Source organism: Manduca sexta, chromosome 8 (genome assembly GCF_014839805.1).
Source record: "Manduca sexta isolate Smith_Timp_Sample1 chromosome 8, JHU_Msex_v1.0, whole genome shotgun sequence".
Taxonomy (NCBI): Eukaryota; Metazoa; Arthropoda; class Insecta; order Lepidoptera; family Sphingidae; genus Manduca; species Manduca sexta.
This window is the reverse complement of record NC_051122.1, coordinates 12,899,297-12,917,658: the sequence shown is the minus strand read 5'-3', so window position 1 is coordinate 12,917,658 and position 18,362 is coordinate 12,899,297. Positions and strand designations below refer to the sequence as shown.

The following is an 18,362-nucleotide window of genomic DNA, read 5'->3' as shown; positions in this document are numbered from 1 at the left end:
GAATGACAAGACAAGCAAGTAAGCCTAATGGTAAATGATGATCATGATGATGAAGTAGTATGATGCCTATAAATATAAATACTATCAATAACTTAAAAATACATGTCTCCGCATGGATTTGAGATGCGTCCATGCTCAGACTTATAAAAAAAATCAAAACCGATATAATATACTACAATACGAAGAAACGAAATTATTAACATATTTTCGTTTCTTCGTATTGTAGTATATTATGTTCTCTACATTTTAAATAAAATAATGAAGACCAAACTTGTTCGTATACCTTCTTAATATAAGCAAATGTCAAATGTAAGTAATCTTAAAGATATGTTATATTATTATATTTCTTTTATTTTAAATGTAATAGAGTTTTTCTTATCAATATCAGCCAGAAGTTTGGAAATTGTGTCCAATATGGCGATAGGGTCTCCGGAACAAGGGAAAATGGCGAATTACGTATGGCGAAAAATTAGAGCCTAGCTACACTTTTGCCTCCACCTTTAGGAGTAAAGGCGTGAAGAGTGTATGCTTATTTTAAATCAAAGTATAACTATCACAAAATGCACGAAGGTCATTATGTACTCTCCAAAATGAGAGAAATGTCAAAACAGTAACCTTATAATTACGACCAGTTATAATCCAAAATGGTCACTATTTACGAAAAACTGTTACCTTACATAAGGTGTAATGACATTAGGAAAATGTGTCAGATAAAAGATAAGATATCCGTCTCAACTGCGAGGTCTTTCCAAATCAAAGAGCTGTAAGATTATATAGAGCGGACAGGGAAGATTGTCAAACAAAGCGCTTATGTGATGGTTACTCAATCCACTGTGATAAAGCAAAACATCACTGTAAATTATTTAATATTTTTGCATAGCGTTATTTGCACGTTTTTAATGCGCATATTAGCATATTTTCAGTAAATATGTTTATGTTGACGTTGTGTCATCTTGTCACACGGAAATTTCAAACAAGACGACATATTACCATATGGTAATAACTTTTTTAGCAGAAAATTTTTCTGATATCCCGTCTTCTATAAATAAATGTCTTTGTTGCAAATATACTTTTTAAATAATAATTGGTTTACCAAAGTAAAACATTTAATGCATATAACGCACATTTAGTGCATAAGACAGTAACAAGCAGATGGTTTCGCTGATTTTAAAACCAATGATTATTCAAAAGTATAATTAAATCATAACATGAAACAAAAAAAAAAGGCTCCGTACGCACATTCGCATATTCTTAACATTGCGTATCATGTAAAAACGTTGAGGTATTTAAATAAATAGCCGAAGCCAACACGAGTTCCTATAATTGTTAACGCTAATAGAAAGTAAAAAGAAATATATAGGAATAACATATCCAAGCGATAAATCCGTCGCTACGATATGTCAGTATGGGGCACTGCTCTACTTTCCATATAAAAATTTACTTAAACGAAACGATAACTTAACATATAATATACAATACAATACAAATACCCTTTATTGTAACCATTGTTAAACAGAAACACATAAACAAGATAACGCATAATTACGTCTATCTGTCTACATTATAAAACAAAGTTGTCTGTACGTAATCGATTTTCTCAATATCTGCTGAACGGATTTTTGTTCGGTTTTTATCAAAAGATAGTGCAATACTTGAGGAAGGTTTTGGTCAATAGTATATTACAGTTTTCTAAATTGACTGAAATATAACGATTACTGCTGAAGAGGTCGTGTGGTTGTAAGAAATCTCGTGGGTCGGGATTTACGCGGGAAAAACTTTGTGGCACACTAATTTCCACGCGGGTGAAGCCACGGGCACAGCTAATATTATAATAAAAATATATTCTTTAAAATTGCCTATAAACACCCACAACAGCAAAATAATACTGCGTTGCTGTTCTTCAAGGAAATGTAGGGGCATTAAGGAAAGATGGAAGTGTTTGGGTCTAAAGAAATCTCACTCACCATACTAAAGAAGTCCGCAAAATGTTACTTAATATTGGTTTTCTAGACATACTATGATTTAATATATCCAAAGAGTGATGAGACTACTTTTTAATGCAATATAGTATACTTAATTATGTTTTACACACAGAAACATGCACCCACGCCTTTTATCCCCGAAGGAGGTAGGCAGAGACGCAAGTAGTGCACCCACTTCCTGCTGTGTGTATTCTGTCCCATGATGACATAGGGGGCGAGCCTATCGCCATATCGAGTATAAAAGTAGAAAAAACCAATATACCTTCGCCCAACTCGAGGATCGAACCCACTACCTCAGCACTGCAATCGTACAACAATACAACTATGCCACCGAAGGAGAAATATACATATTAATATATTTTTATGTAGATATAGTTTTTAAGCCGAGACTTTTAAATAAGCGTTCATTCGTAAATCCTATGACGATTTTATGTCGGAAAAGCGAATAAAACCTGTTTATTAAAATCCTCATGGACTAAAGCAATTGAAAGACAATGTCCTTCAATGATAGCCTCAGAGGGGAGGTGTAGAGACTGCTCTACTTTTGTCACATAAACAAGCAATTGACACACATCGAAGACACTAATCTAACGCAAATTATGATATATGTTATCTAAATGACGGCTTAAGGGGTAATCGCCTTCATGGTGTAGTAGTAATACACAGTTTATGTTGTCTAAGGTTCGATTTCAAATTGTAATTGTATAGATTTAAAACCAACTCACAAATTATATGCATTATGTAGATGGAGCATTAACATTTAAATTTCAAATGTTAACACTGGTTATTTTAATTAGTGTCCAGTAATGTGTCAATAGAAAACGTTTCTAGAAAACATAATTAGTGCACTATATTATTGTGCGATAATTAGCTAAGTTGGTATTAAAACTTAAGTCCTGGAGAGCAGGATCATTTACTCTTACCAATATCAGCGTATCAAACTTTTTCTAGCATAATGTAGAAAAACAATTTGATTCATTTTTACGATCACTGATTGATCCTCTAGAACAGGGAGCCTTTATTAGGTAAAGTTACATAATTTATGAAAAAATAATGTGCTGAAAATGTGCTATCCGGGGTCGGCCATAGCTATTCTGGTGCCTCTGCTTTTTTAGATTCTATTTGTGTGCATACAATATCAAGTATGTTTAGCGTGTTCAATTTATTTTATCACGTGCCATTGGTTCGACATCCCTGCTCTAGGGTACGTAATTCTGTCTTAGAAATTCTTAGAAAATCTTTTTTAGAAAAACCCACACTTAGTATTATTATTCATGGAAATCGAAGAACGGATATCTACGGAACGTTAGCTACTAGAACAGAAGCCATCACTATAGCATTCTATTTTCCTGGTTAGTTATAGTCAATAAGGCAATCGAAACGTCCCCTTTGGATAGAAAAATAATTTGAGGAACCGTGGAATCACTTACCTTTAGCTTTTCATTATATTGGTACGGAAAACTAACTACCTGATGGTAAGCAAAATGGAGTCCAGATGGAGTTTAATGACGAAAGTTGTTCATCCCTCGCCAATCGACACAATTATAGCGGCCTGTTTGAAGTTGCTACTTTATAATCACTTACTTCCAAATGTATTAACATAATAAGCAATAATATATGCAAAAACATCTTCTTTTATCATAAAAATAAAACATATTAATAAACAGAACGTTGCACTGTAGTCGAGTGGATGATTCGCTCGAGCATCAGTGTTCCTACTACATGCGTGTGCGCCGCGCGTCAACCCCGCATGCGCACTGTGCCTCTGTGGTGTGAAGAAAGCAGTGTGTTTGTGTTGTGATTTAAGTAAAGGGAAAATATAAGGGTAATTAATTTTATTTTATTTTTAAAGAAAATAATTTTCTTTTCTGTTTTTTTGTGTCTAAAATGCAATTTTGGTACAAACATTTTAATTATTTTAATTTTGTATAATATTTTTTTCCTTCTTTTCATAGTATTATTGAGCTACGCATAATTAATCTGTGAAATATTTCCAAAGTAAGCCCCTGCTTTCTGTGATCACTTGTTTTTAGACTTCCGTACCTCGAAACGAACCCTTATTAGGACCACTTTGCTGTCCATCTGTATATCTGTCAAAACCCTTTTCTTAGTAAGCGTAGAGGTATCTAGTTGTAACTTCTATAAATACTGCGGCTTATGATCTCTTTTAGCTATGAAAAAATGACACTTGTAAGTCCACGCAATCAAAAGATATAAACGTTTAATCGAATCAAAAACGAATTGTACTTATTTATCCATCTAATATTATTATTTGGATACCTTACCTACAAGTTTGCACGGCATCCTCGGTGCGCGAGTCCAATTCGCGCTTGTCCGTTTTTTTTATAATATGCATAAATAATATAAATTCTTATATAACATAATAATATGGCTGACACTTGTCCAATGATATTTTAATGCTGTTGACATAACATTACATAAAGTAACGGGTTTCAATATATTTGGAAATGTCAAAGCGCAAGTCACTAAGCATGTAGATATCAACCTCTTCTGTCGGTATAGAGACCTGTCCAATGTTCCAAAAAGAGAAACCGCTGGGCTTTGTTTTGAATCCCGGCGTACGGTATAGGGTTCAGAGTCGGGCTACACTAGATGGTCCTACGCAGGGGCGTTTGCGGATGAAACCGAGACACCTTCCGTCAGAGGAACCCCACAGCCGTCTCGAATGCGCTGAAGAGCGCCACCGCGGACTTTTGGTGTAGTGAGGGACTCGACGGCAGTCGCACAATGTTTTCCATCTTTTTGGGGATTTAAATGTAATTCTCCATTGCCCAATGAAAGCTGGGGGCTAAAGGTAGATCACATTCTCTGTGAAAAAACCTGGTCTCCAGAAATGGTGTCTACCTTAAAAATATTCTAGATTTAGTATCCAAAAACACCTACTTACATCCTGAAGGTCATGAGAGCTCATACTTACGTCCGGCGTGGATCAGTTTCCTTATTAACACAATTCACGATTCCATGTTTCTGCACAAGTGGCTTGTATTTGAACGTCTTTATGAGTTAGGACCCTTTCACACTGCGTTTTAAAGAAGAACGTACCTCTATAATATGTGAGAGTGCGCCTGGGTAGGTACCACCATAATATCTATTTCTGCCGCCAAACGGCAGTGTGTGGTCACTGTTGTGTTCCGGTTTGAGGAACATTGTAGCCAGTATAACTACTGGACATAATGAGACTTAAAACATCTCATATATATGTAGATAGTGAGCGCAGTGGAATACCAAACAAAACTTTGTAATTCAAGGTATTGGATGGTGTTTCTACTGATTATAGGCGGTCGTACTCTTATCATCAGGCGAACGGCAAGCTCGTCTCGTCATTCAAAGCAGTAAAAAAAAATAGGGACTCGTTGAAAAAACATTATTGCGGTACGGCTTTTACCAACAAAATGTCGTGTTTCATACATTTTTAAACTAACACGACGCCCTTCAAATTAATATTAAGTCTGCGATGCGAATCAGTGCGGTATTATTTTTTTCGCTGACATTATACCTTAACACTTTACATTAAAATAAGGATTTATTATGTTTACGCGAATAAAACTAGTTTTTGTAGTTTATCGTGGTGTCTGAGTTGTATTTTATTCTCGACGTTTCGAAGGCCTTGGTGCGTTCGTGGTCACGAAGGAGTGGCAGAGGGGAGCGGGGTCTGTTTATATAGAATCCAGAGTGCGCAATATTTTATTTTAGGTATACATTTCCGTAGCCCAAGCACGCTGACATGCGTACCAACTTTAGTCAGGAATAATCGCAGTTTGTAATTCAAAGATGGTCTTACTGTTTTTGCGGCCGTGACGCTTTCTATATGGCGAACGGCTTGCTCGTCTCTTTAATTTGTTGTATATAAAGCTGAGGACATTTGCATACACGCGCTGAGGACGTGTAGACCAAGCTCGTCATAGAAATATTAAGCGTAAGTTCCATTAATCAATTATAGAGCTACTATTCGTTTTTTACAGTTTTAATATACACCTAATAGGTTGAAAAAAAGTACAAACATAATCAGTGGCGTAGCATTGGCACTAGCCGTTCGGGGTGGACGCGAAATTAGCCGATTTGCTGCCGAAGGCACCGGACGAGGGCGAAAATAGTCCTTTCAACTAGTAAAAGTCACGCGCTCCCTCTCTAGCCACTGGAAGACGCGACAAAAGAAAAAAGTATAGGTTTAATTTAATGTCTGCCAATTCCCTCAAAATACCGACCCGAGGTGACCCGTGATCCTCGCTCCGACAAAGCTACACCACTTGATATAAAATGGTCGAAATTGCGTCAATCGAGTATCGCCAAAGTTCAAGCCCGATAATGTTCCTTGTCAAAACGCGTCACTATTGGGTTTTTCGTATTGCGTACAGGCGCTAACTAGCTGGGTACTAAATTGGTAGGACTTGGGGGCGAGTGTATCAAATAGCCGATCCCCCCACCTACGACAACTTGTAAAGCACATGCAAAATAATTAAGTAATTAAACGATAATTATACTATACACAGTATGTATATTCATTTGGAAACAAATTGGATAAGACGAGAGACCATTAAATATCATTGTAGATACACTGATCCTGCGTATCATAGACTAAGCATTTTCTATTACCCTACAAGTACTTATTTGGCAAGCTAAGACCAAAAACTTTATTATATGTTTAGATTTAATATTGTTGTTGACCGGAGTAACATTCCACATTATCAAAGTTCAAATAAACAATGATAACCTCAGCAAATATATTAAATATTATGAATTGTACCTGAGTTATAACGCATATTACATTCTTATTCCTTCAAAAATGATGATTATCCCCTTCAGATTCTTTTTTTAGTGCTTTGAATGACTAGACGAGGTTGCCGTTTGCCTGATAGTAAGCGATACGACCGCCCATAAACAGTAGAAACACCATCCAACACCTTAAATTACAAAATATTGTTTGAGTGAGCGCATTGGGATATCAATGCAAAGGCAAAATTACTGTATGATTAGGTTAATCATCACTAAGCGGTACTAAACGGTTAACGCCACCACTGCCTCTAGTAATAAAAACTAAGAAAAATGTATTCTGAAACTTGCATAAATAATGCGTCGACCCAACATTAGAGTGGCATAAAGGATAAAGGATAATTCACAGTCAGGTAATAAGTTTTAAAACAAGGATATAAATGACAAGGGTCAAGTTATTTTCGCGTCGTCTTTCCTTAATCCGTTTTGGTTGGCAGTAAACGGGCAAGGATTTTGTTGAATTTTGATTTTTATTGCCCACGTTTCCATAATCATAAGGTCCAACGATTTATATCCAATAACATATTCAAGTATACAACTTAATAAATAAAATATAAATTAACACACATAACTTGTTAACCGAGTATTCTTACCTAACTGTACGAAAATAGTGGTGTTTTGGAAGTATATCACTGTCTCTACGGCACTTTCTATGTTACATTTAAAGAATCTACTAGATTTCTTTAATTTTGGGATCGAAGTATATTCGGATCACAAGACACATACCCGACCTACCCTTATCTCAATAAGTTTAATTAATGTTTTCACACACTTGTGCACTGTAATATCTATTGCATACTTCGCTGATCTCCATTGAGTTTGACCAACGTGGCATGAGAATATACATCTAATAGTTTATTCTGGACAAGTTCTGTTTTTAATTTATTATTAACATCTTCGCTTTAGTTATTAAATACTTCTTTCCCAGAACGCCTCTCCGCTCCCCTCGCCGCAAGTCAGGATATCCCCGAAGGTCCGGCAGGTCGGAGTTCAGCATGGACGACGACGACTATTCTCCGAGCAACTCCGTCACCTCTGTTAACTCCCTCGCCAGTCTGCTTAAAGAGAAACTGCAGGTATGTTAATAGAGTTCTCTTTGCTGTGCCACAGTAACGCCTAACAGCATTAAGATATGTGGTATTAATCCAGATTAAGTGTGTTAATGGTATTTATCGGGATAATTTGACGACATTCATTGTGCCATTGGAAAATATTATTTGATTTGAGTGTTATATATAATATAGTTATTGCTCGCGACTCCGCCCGCACGAAAAAGTTTTACTATTTTGTATTTTCCGAAATAAAAAGTATCTTATAGCATTTAAGAGTAATGTAGCTTCCTATTAGTGATATAATTTTTAGCGATTTAGTAGATTTTGAGATTAGCGCGTTCAAACAATCACTTTAGCTTTAAATATAAACTATAGATTTATTCATGGCCAAAGCCTCAGCATAAGAATTTCGAAGGTGTATAAATATCAATCCGAATAAACTGTCCATAAAGTGTATTCCTCATCATTGGAATCTCCAGGAGTCGAGCAAACCAGCACATATATTACTCTAAATAATCCTCACCATTTATTCTTAGGGCATTCCCCAAAAAATCCGCAAGAAACCGACCGACTACAAGCTCCGGGCCTTTGTGGGTTTGATGTTCCTGGCAGTGGTGTTCTTCGTGGGTTTTGCGTACGTGTTATACCACCAGCAAGCTCTCACCAAGGCCTACTTTCGCAACGTGCAGTTCAACGAACCTAAGAGGCTGATAAGGATCTATAATAAAGATGACGTGGAGATACTAAAGGCTACTTTGGGTAAGTTTAGTGTTCGATAGTAGATTTGTTTTAAAGATTTTTTTGTCTTTAACGGTGATTATGATTCATTAGCCAGTGGCAGTAGTGGCGGGTTTTAAAATTTTAGGTTCAATTTCCATTCGAAAATCAATAATTTATAGACTTTGTTGGCGTGTATGGTAATAAAATCTTTTTGGTTACTAATAAATAAAGATTATAATGGAAAAATTCCATTTAATTTAAAATACTGATAAGTACTTATTTCAAAATCTTAATCTTTTTAATTGCAGCCGTGGACCTGCATGGGAAAGTGAAGTCATTCCCGTGCTTGCCAGAGCACCGGAGGCAAGATGGCTCTGAGTGTAAGGAGTGGCTCCACACCCTACGGTTCTATCTGAAGTCGCAGCCTCATGATCCTGGCGTCGACAACACCACCTGCTACTCCATCCATTGGAAGGCGTTGCGACATGGTGAGGGAATTATCATAGGATTCTTCTTCTTTTACCTGCCCTTTTCACTAATACACTTTTTTATGCTTATTGCAACAATAATTTGATCAAGTCTACCTTATCCACGTATTGATATCGTTAAAGTCTAGTCTAAGATATCTTAATTTTATCTTTTTTTTTAATTTTTACTCTGTTTTTTGCCGCAGACGTCACACCCAAAGACTGCTTCGACTGGAGCGATACTAAGGTCCACTGGTACGGCGGCGGTCAGTCTGCCAACTTAACCTGGCCTTTAGATACAGGCTCCATCCCGTTCACACCTTTCATCACAGGAGACATGCAGAAGTTTCAGTGGGGCAACGTCCTCACCCGTTACCTCATCAACACCAAAGGAGCAGCCATCATAATCGATGAAGAAACGCCACTGCATATATCTATCAACGCGGGAGCTAAGGAAATATGCCTTAAAGCTATGTACGATGACTTCGCATATGCAAATAAACTAACTGAGTTTCCAGAAATGAGATATAATATCTGTACTTCAGTAGACATGAAGTCATTGCACACTTCTATTCATAGTCACAGGAGTTCCCCTCTCTGGGATGGTCTCAAACCGGCTGATATGCAGACACTAGAGTCCCTTATTTCAGAACCAGTGTGGCAAATAGCTCCAAGGTTCAAACATGAACTGCAAGCTGAAACAATATCTAAGTATACGGAAGACGTCATAAATTTGGGATTTTTGAAGCAAGGTCATGTATTAATCAACGAACATTGGCAGAACGAAATAGGAGATTTGACTGTAGATAAAAGTCGATTCGAGACTTTGAACACTACGGTTGATAAATTACATAGACGAGGGTTTAAAGTAGCGTTTACTATTCAGCCTTTTATTAGCACAGAGAGCAAGAACTTTGCTGAATGTGTACAGAAAAGATTGCTCATCAGCGAGAGGAATAGTGACAGACGCATCCCAGCTTTAACCCGATTCAAATCTTTACCCAGCGCTGGTGTCCTAGACATCACTAACAACCGAACAGTTCCTTGGATCCTGCAGAAACTACAATCGGTTATTGACATTTATGAAATTGACTCCTTCTATTTAGATCTTGGCACGGCCTACAACATGCCGCACTACTACCGCTGCGAGAAGACGCTTATAAACCCTGATCAGTACAAAACTATCTTTACAAAGACTTTTGAGAAGACTCTGAACATCATTGGCGTTTCTTCAGCTATATCTCTTCCAAAGCCTCCGATTTTCGTGTCTCTACCACCTTTTGAATCAACTTGGGAAGCTATGAGGCTGGTAATACCAACGATGTTAACTTATGGGGTCAACGGATACCCATTTATAATGCCAGGAGCAGTTGGTGGGGATATTTACTGGCCAGGGAGTGAGCAGTTCTTGCCTTCGCCAAAAGGATCGTTGGATCCGATAAACACGACTAAAGGGAACGGTATAGAGTTGCCTGAACGAGAGTTGTACATGAGGTGGCTGCAGATGGCCACTTTCCTGCCTGTGATGAAGTTCACTCATCTACCGAGTAAATACAATGACGAGAGAGTGTTGGAGATGGCGAAGAATTTGACTTCGTTGAGACAGAAATTGGTAAGTCGGCATACACTGAAGCTCAAAAACCAATCAACATTTTATAAACATTATTGTTCAATAATCTTTTATTGAAACATGAAGTGAAAAAAAAAGTGTCATTAATGACCAATTGTACGTAGTTCTTATTGCACCATTCTGGGTTATAAGGTATTAGAATTCATTAATTAAGATTCGTAGAAAATATTTAAAAAAATGGCGTTAATCACAATTGCTCATAAGCAATTTAAAAAAAGCGGCGATAGCCTAGTTGGGTGTGGAACGGACTGCCAAGACGAATGTCCGCAGGTTCAAATCCCAAGGGCACACACCTCTGACATTTCTAAAAAATCATGTGTGTATTCTTTGTGAATTTATCGTTCGCTTTAACGCTGAAGGAAAACATCGTGAGGAAACCTGCACATCTGAGAAGTTCTCTATAGGAATTTCGAAGGTGTGTGAAATCTACTAATCCGCACTAGGCCAGCGTGGTAGACTAAGGCCTAATCCCTCTCAGTAGTAGAGGAGGCCCGTCCTCAGCGGTGTGCAAGTATATAATACAGGGCTGATATTATTATTATTATATAATTTAAAAAACGTGAATGTCACACCGAGAAATATGTATCCTTGTAACATTCAACAGTCTATTCATAATAACCCCCTTTTCTTTTAATATCCTTTTTACAAGGACCCTCTCCCCCCAGGTAACTCCTCTGCTAATGAAGTACAAGCGTGAAGCTCTGGAGGAAGGGTTGCCGTTGGTGCGTCCACTGTGGCTGGTCACGGGCGGCGACGTCGGTCTGTATGTCACCGACGAGTTCGCCATCGGAGACGAGATTGTCGTCGCGCCCATCCTGCATCAAGGACAGACTACTAGAGAAGGTAAAGCCTTACTTATTCTTACAGTGTAACAATACCAACTAAAAAAATTAAATGATACTTTGCGGTAAGTAAAAATAAATATAATGTTTCTATTGCCAATTGAGACAGATGATGATAAATATTACCTGCTATCTAGGTATTCAGAGATCAAAGTCTCGATGCATTACATAAGATAATCGCACGTGCAATAAAAAACTATGCGTAGAAAAAAATATTTATTGTTATATTTGAAAACGTTCCTCGGAGTGGGTTGATTTTGATCAAGGTCATAAATCGATTCTGCAACATGTGAGAAAAAGTAGCGACCCAGTTTTTGGGTCGCATAAGAGTAGATAAAAGAAGTTATTCCATAAAAATACAGTATAAATATATCTTGTTCCAGTGTATCTACCAGCAGGTTTGTGGCAGGATGGCATCGACGGCTCCCTTCGGAAGGGAAGTCGGTGGATGCATGAGTACAAGGTGCCTTTGGAACGCGTCGCCTACTTCATCAGAAGACCTGATGACATGAGATTCAGATAGTCACCACTCCTGTTGTAAGATAGGATAATTCGAATAAAAGCTTCCTGGATACTCATGATGAGATATTGAAAAGTATTATATTGAAAAAACTTGAGTTATGCACGGGTGGATAAATTTTGGCAACCGAATAGACCTATTTTTATGACAAGATCTCTATGTTTATAGCCGACTATTGGCCGTGTGTGGGAATCTGGTGGGCTCATTAATAAAATGAAATAGATAACACATCTTCGAGAGCTTCGTGTCTGGTCATCAAAATCTGAAAAAATAATGCCAGAACACATAATAGAAAAAAGCTATGTTGAGCGATTTTTCCTTGAATATGATATTAAATAGGATCATGGTGTGCATAAGTGTTCCTAACTTAGTCTCTGATTGCATAAATTTGTAGTGTTCAATTTTGACATTCCAACTCTCATGTATCTTTACAAAACTATAATATCTAGGACGTCAGAAATAAAATGACAGAAATAGCATTTTGACAATAATTCAATTGAATATTACCAAACAGTAGAATGAACTTAAAAACATTTGCCAATTCTCTTTGACTTACGTGTCTAATATACACTCTTCTTATTACATCATAAAATAACCTTGTTAAACGATTGAAACTTGCACCACTGCCTAACCTGTTGAGGAAATAAGCATATGGAGGAATAAAGTAACGGGCTTGGCTTTTCTATATGAGATTATTATTTTATTGTAAAATGCTTTAAGGCTATTTATTGTTAGGTTATGTTGTGTTGTTACTCTAGTCTCTTGTTTAATGTCTTTTTGCATAATTATTCTATAGGAAGGAATACTGTTTTACATATTATAGTTTTAATCAAACCTCTTTGCCGTCACAATTTTTGTATAAGAAATAAATTCTATATAATTTTGTCAATAAATTTAATTCTCTATTTGACGTAATATAATTAGTAGTTACATATTTATTGTTTAAAAGTGATTGTTTTCTTAGTTACTGAATCTAAAATTGATTTACGTATTTTTATTTAAGTTCTTTTATAATTATCGGATTCCAATGATAATTTACAGCGTGTATTATAAGTATAAACAGCCGTTTTCAATAAAGGATCCTAATACAAATCTTCAATCCGAATCAGAGAATGAGCCAATCAAAATAAATCGTTTGTAGCATGTCAAAGAACTTTATTCTGATTGGTCCATATATTGAGATAGATTGAAAACTACGATTGTGTTATTCAAAATGGCGGTGATTAAACATTCCAAATTTAAACATGGCATTGTAAATATTTTAAATTTAGAAAAAAGTTATTCATTTTTAAATATTATTTATATTGCTACTTTTAAATTCTTCTGAGGAGTGTTCTAAAAGCCAAAAACGTAGTTTCAATAAGATTTTGTTGGTTTTTAGAACTTTATCTAATTAACAGATTAAGTAAGTGTACTCCGAGGACTTTGTCTGCAAGATGATGGTAGGTTACTGCCATCTTGTTTTCACATGGTACAATAAATTTGTACAATTATGTATGTATAAGATTAATATAAGAATAAACTTGTTAACCAAAAAGTATTGTTATTGAGTGTTAGTGAACTTGTGCCTTGAATAAACGTTTTGAAAGATATTTTGTTTTTTTGTGATATTCGAATTTACGCATATCTGACTATAATATATACACACTCAAGCTTTTTGTCCCTGAATGGTCCACATGGTGACAAATATGTACACTGGTTACACCTCTGCCTATCCTTAAAAGGCGTGTGTGAATAAAAGACCCATTACTTTTCCACATTTTATTACTTTTAATGATAATACATCCAATCATGCCGAAATGGATTGTGACGCGACCGATACAGTAATGACATTTATGTTTATTACACAGTTACAAATACCTAAAGATCCACGCAAGTACATCATTATTTAAATTATTAAATACATAAAAAAACAGAGCAGGTTTTTTTTTAATATATTTGACAGTTTTTTTTTGTAAAAAAAATATATGTCAGTCTTACTTACCATTCAGCTTTTAGCGGTTTACTTTCCCTATGTAAATGATGATTTTGAAAATATCTTGAAGTTTGTTTGTGGAATTGAATTCTTTTTTTTTTAAAAACTCTTTTTTAGTTTTTTTTTTATTATTGGTTGAGTTCAATCAATATGGCTACAGAAGTAATGTTATAAAAGAATTAAGACTATGTTTCTTTTTCTAATACAGATTTTTTCTGAATTTGCTTAAGCTTCGATGTTATAAAGTTACAATATATCAGCGAAAAAGCTCGAAAAAGCTCAAGCATTTATACCGTTTAACCAATTGTTAGTAAGCAACTCAGCATTTTATGTTCAGTTTTAAGCTTCGTGCTTTTCATTAAGCATATTGTGCTTAATTAAATGTTACTTACACATTTGTGGATTCCATCAACATTTACAAGGGGAACTTCTCGATTCACAATGCTTAGCACTTTTGTCGTTAGCACCACTGGCTTCAGGCTGACCTTCCAACAAATCTAGGAAATGGCTTTCAAATAAGCCAATAGGATTTCTCCAATTTGACAGCAAAGCAAAATGGCGGGATCTTATTGGTCAAAATACCACCAATATAATAGCTGCAATACGTTTGGTTGAAATAACGACTTCCTATTTGTAAATTTTTTTCTCGTTGACAAGACGTTTTTTCGTACAGTTTAGATGGAAAGCCAGCCTTAGGGAAATGCTGTGTACACCCAATATATTATTTTTAACATAAATAGTGCTCTATGAACAACGAATAAGATACAAAACAGATTAACGCGTTACCATTTTATCGTTTGAGTCATGAAAATTAATAAAATCAGAAACAAATAGCTACAGATATCTGTCATATTTCTTTTAAAAAACTTCATTAGTAGAGTGTACACAGAACAGCCCTTCTACATAATTTCTACCTAACAATACTTAATGTCTGTTTTCACCATCACAACTTAAAGACCCTAAATGAATTTCATCGAAATAGCTACATCGGGACTCTAAAGTAGGTCCATGTACCATTGTATTATAGGGTCTCTAAATTAGGTAGCGATGGAAAAAACCGACATTTTAACCACATTACGACAAGAAACAACCAATCGTTTACCATCACTACCCTTTCGTTTTTCACTGTTAAGTGTCTCAGGTTTAATACTGATAATGTTATAATTAATACCTCGAAGAATAAAAAATCGGAGTAAATGTTTTTTGTTTAAAATATTCAGAAGATAATTTCATTTGTGTTATTACTGAAAGGGAGTACTAAAATTTTCTATAAAACATGAAATTATGACTAAATTTAATCCAAAAAACTAAAAAAATCGTCTAAAAAATTAACCTCTTAATTATTATTAGTTGCCAAATCAACGATTTCTACCAAATTAGCACATTTTTATAATAAGTAATTAATTATAACCTAAATATTTTTCTATTATAATTTCACTAAATGAATATTTACTATAGTAACATGTAGAGTCCATCTATTACCATATTATAGGAATTAAATATAAATGTAGGGCTATTAATTCGATATTTAGGAGTATTGTTTATGTAAACTAATATATAATTTTAAAATATGTATATAAAATAAAGTACTTTTTAATATTCTTGTTTGGCAGTATTTGGATTTAGAGTTAATGGAGAGTGTTGGAAAAACTTCAGAATTTTATTTAGAAACTGAATGCCTAGCTTACTTGTGTTCATCATCTAGTTTTGAAGTTGTATGTAGCTTCTAATAAGAATATTAGTTGGCATTATTCAAGGAGAGTATGTGAACTTGAAGACTTGCAACTATTTGTAATAAAATCTACCATTTATTTGCAAGTAGTGTGTTGTTAAATAGATGAACTCTATCCAAAAAGTAGTTTATATAATTATTATATTTATAATATATAAGATAAACATTAAAGTAATAAGTAAGTAAACACGGAAGAATACAACATTTAATAATTTCAATAATGATTTTATTTCTCAGAGCTATTGATGTTCACTAAGCTGATACAATTCTTAATTTAATAACATTTTTTTTAATAATTCCTAATAATATGCATTAATTAGAGTTCTAGCTATAAAATACATAGTAATAGTTTCGGATAGAGGCTTCGAAATCAACAAAGCCTTTATGAAAAAATCATCCATCATCACGTCATCACCGATTTACACAGGAAATGAGATGATCGAAGCCGGGGCTTCCGCTAGAGGCCACTCGATACTGACTGAAAGCCGCGGGCAAAGTGGATGTGCAACCGGCTTAGACTGGCTCAACGAGATGGTAACGTATCATATTCTAACTACCTAAAGCATAAATCCACGTAGGAAACATATTGTGCTCGCCTTCTCCCAACAAGACATACTACAAACAATATTCCGACTAAAAACCAAACTCACAAGTACGAAAATTAAACAAACCCAATATCCGAACGGTACTATCACTTTTAGTCGTCTTATCATTGTGCTGGTGCTTTCAGGTAATTAGAAAAAAAATGGTCGCTATATTTTTTTCTATACGTTGGCAAAGAAAGCGATGGATTCGGTGATATCGGCTTAACACTATGGATGACTTAAAATTAATTGACTCAAAATGTCCATTTTATAGTTTGGCCAAAAATAAAGTATAAGACCGTAGAGAAAGCTCCGAAGCTTACCCGCTAGGTGAACTTCATGAATTCTCAACATTCTCTCACACAAGTGTCGGAAACAATAACTGTCTAATGGAGTAGTTATCTATAATTACATAAGGATTTAGACACAAATTCCATCGCAAAAAATACTTTGAAAAATCTTACAAAAAACAACACGTTTAGGAACGAATTTAAGACTACGTCATTGGGTCGTATCGACTAGAAATACAAATAAAATAAACAACTGATCAAAAATAAACATTTCTAACGCCAATCAATGTAAAGAGATTCCATGATCCCAAATTAGTTTAATTTTCGAAATGAATCACATCGTAACACATCGTTAAAACTATATTATATATAAAATATTACGACGCAACAAGCAAACAAACAAATGTAAATATGATCGTATAGTTATAGTTCAGCTAAAACATATATTATATATCCTCTTTAATATCGGTTAAGCTCTCTATCGATTTAGGCTCATATATGTCTGGAATGACAGAGGTCACTTCGTTAGATCGGCCCATCGGATTAGTCCGCTCGCTGCACACGCAAAAACAACTAAACATGCAGGCTTTTTTAGATATTTTCGTACGTGTATCGAGCGTCTAGTCCGGTTATTTCAAATTGTGTCGGCCGATGGTCAACGGTTCGCATAAGTTTATTAAGCATAAAAAAATCTTATGGATTTCTCATCACACCTTACTTGTCTAATAATATCTAAAGTGAAGGAAGTGTCCTCTGTCGGTCCAGCGTTCGTTTGTCACATCTAACAGGGCGCGGCTAACTCGCCGTTAGCCGTCGAGCGACTCGATTACATCTTTTTAAGATGATTATAATCTAAAAGTTCGATCTAAAAGTACATGAAAAGTCTCGTCACAGGTTTACAATTTAAGTCCCATTTTGTCACGTCCTCTAAGTATGCTTAAAGTATTTGTGTTAGAGTACACGCGTTCCGTAGCAAAATAACATGCAAAAGTTTCATGTGACACGCACAAGCGGTGTTCAGCTAAACAAAATGGACCGTACGCGTCAAATATGTCGTATATAAAAGCACTACTTATCAACTCCGAATATTTAAAACATCATCAGAAATATAATTTTAAAATGGCATCTTCGCTAATTTCAATGAAGCTACTAGAAATATGTTTTGATATTATTATTTTTTTTAGAAAAAAATGGACGTTTCCGTTTAGGTCGAGAATTGGTTATTGACTCGTTATGGATGCGGCGAGGACACTGTTCGGGGTCGGCGAGACGCCGCGGCGTAGTAGGGAGTTACATTACACCAGCACTTCATCACAAAAACTAATATCAAACGCATTACAGTCTGTCAATTATGTTACATCACATGTCTATTTGCAAACTATCTCATGCGAAGTAGCGACCACTGCGGCGTGCCCCAATCCTTCATTATCACAGACCATTTTTTTTCCTACAAACAATAACTTTACTTTGGTACCCTCAGGGGCGGCCGTGGGCCAGTGATTCACTTCTTCGATGAGAAAGCTACAAATAGTCCCGACACCTAGAACTCGAGTCTGTAGGCGGCGCAGGAGGTCTCGTGGTCTTGCAGGTTGATGGTGCAGCGCGAGGCGGACGGCGACAAGTCGATCTTGTATTTCTCGAGCGCCTCCTCGTTCTCAGTCACCCAGTAGCCAAGCACGTCCGTGTCGTACGTGGGGATTATGGTCACTTCTGCAACAAACAAATATATTTATTTATATAACAGAATGCAGTTATAAAGACTGTCGTATTAATGCCC

General features: G+C 35.7%; 2 protein-coding genes across 6 annotated transcripts in view; one reads left to right on the top strand and one right to left on the bottom strand.

The window, feature by feature from the left end:
- The window catches only part of LOC115446350 (myogenesis-regulating glycosidase), a 34,892-nt gene extending 21,296 nt beyond the window's left edge, over positions 1-13,596 (top strand). For all 5 annotated transcript variants that reach the window (XM_030172964.2, XM_037436416.1, XM_030172965.2 and 2 more), the window contains 6 exons: positions 7,702-7,849; positions 8,362-8,584; positions 8,854-9,033; positions 9,219-10,624; positions 11,308-11,485; positions 11,868-13,596. In XM_030172964.2, coding sequence (XP_030028824.2) covers positions 7,702-7,849; positions 8,362-8,584; positions 8,854-9,033; positions 9,219-10,624; positions 11,308-11,485; positions 11,868-12,007 — 2,275 coding nt within the window. In that variant the 3' untranslated portion in view covers positions 12,008-13,596. The remainder of the gene's footprint in view (positions 1-7,701; positions 7,850-8,361; positions 8,585-8,853; positions 9,034-9,218; positions 10,625-11,307; positions 11,486-11,867) is intronic.
- A 158-nt stretch (positions 13,597-13,754) lies between these two features.
- LOC115444796 (titin) overlaps positions 13,755-18,362 on the bottom strand; it is a 183,001-nt gene continuing 178,393 nt past the window's right edge. The window contains 1 exon segment of the mRNA XM_037436418.1: positions 13,755-18,295. Coding sequence (XP_037292315.1) covers positions 18,126-18,295 — 170 coding nt within the window. The 3' untranslated portion in view covers positions 13,755-18,125.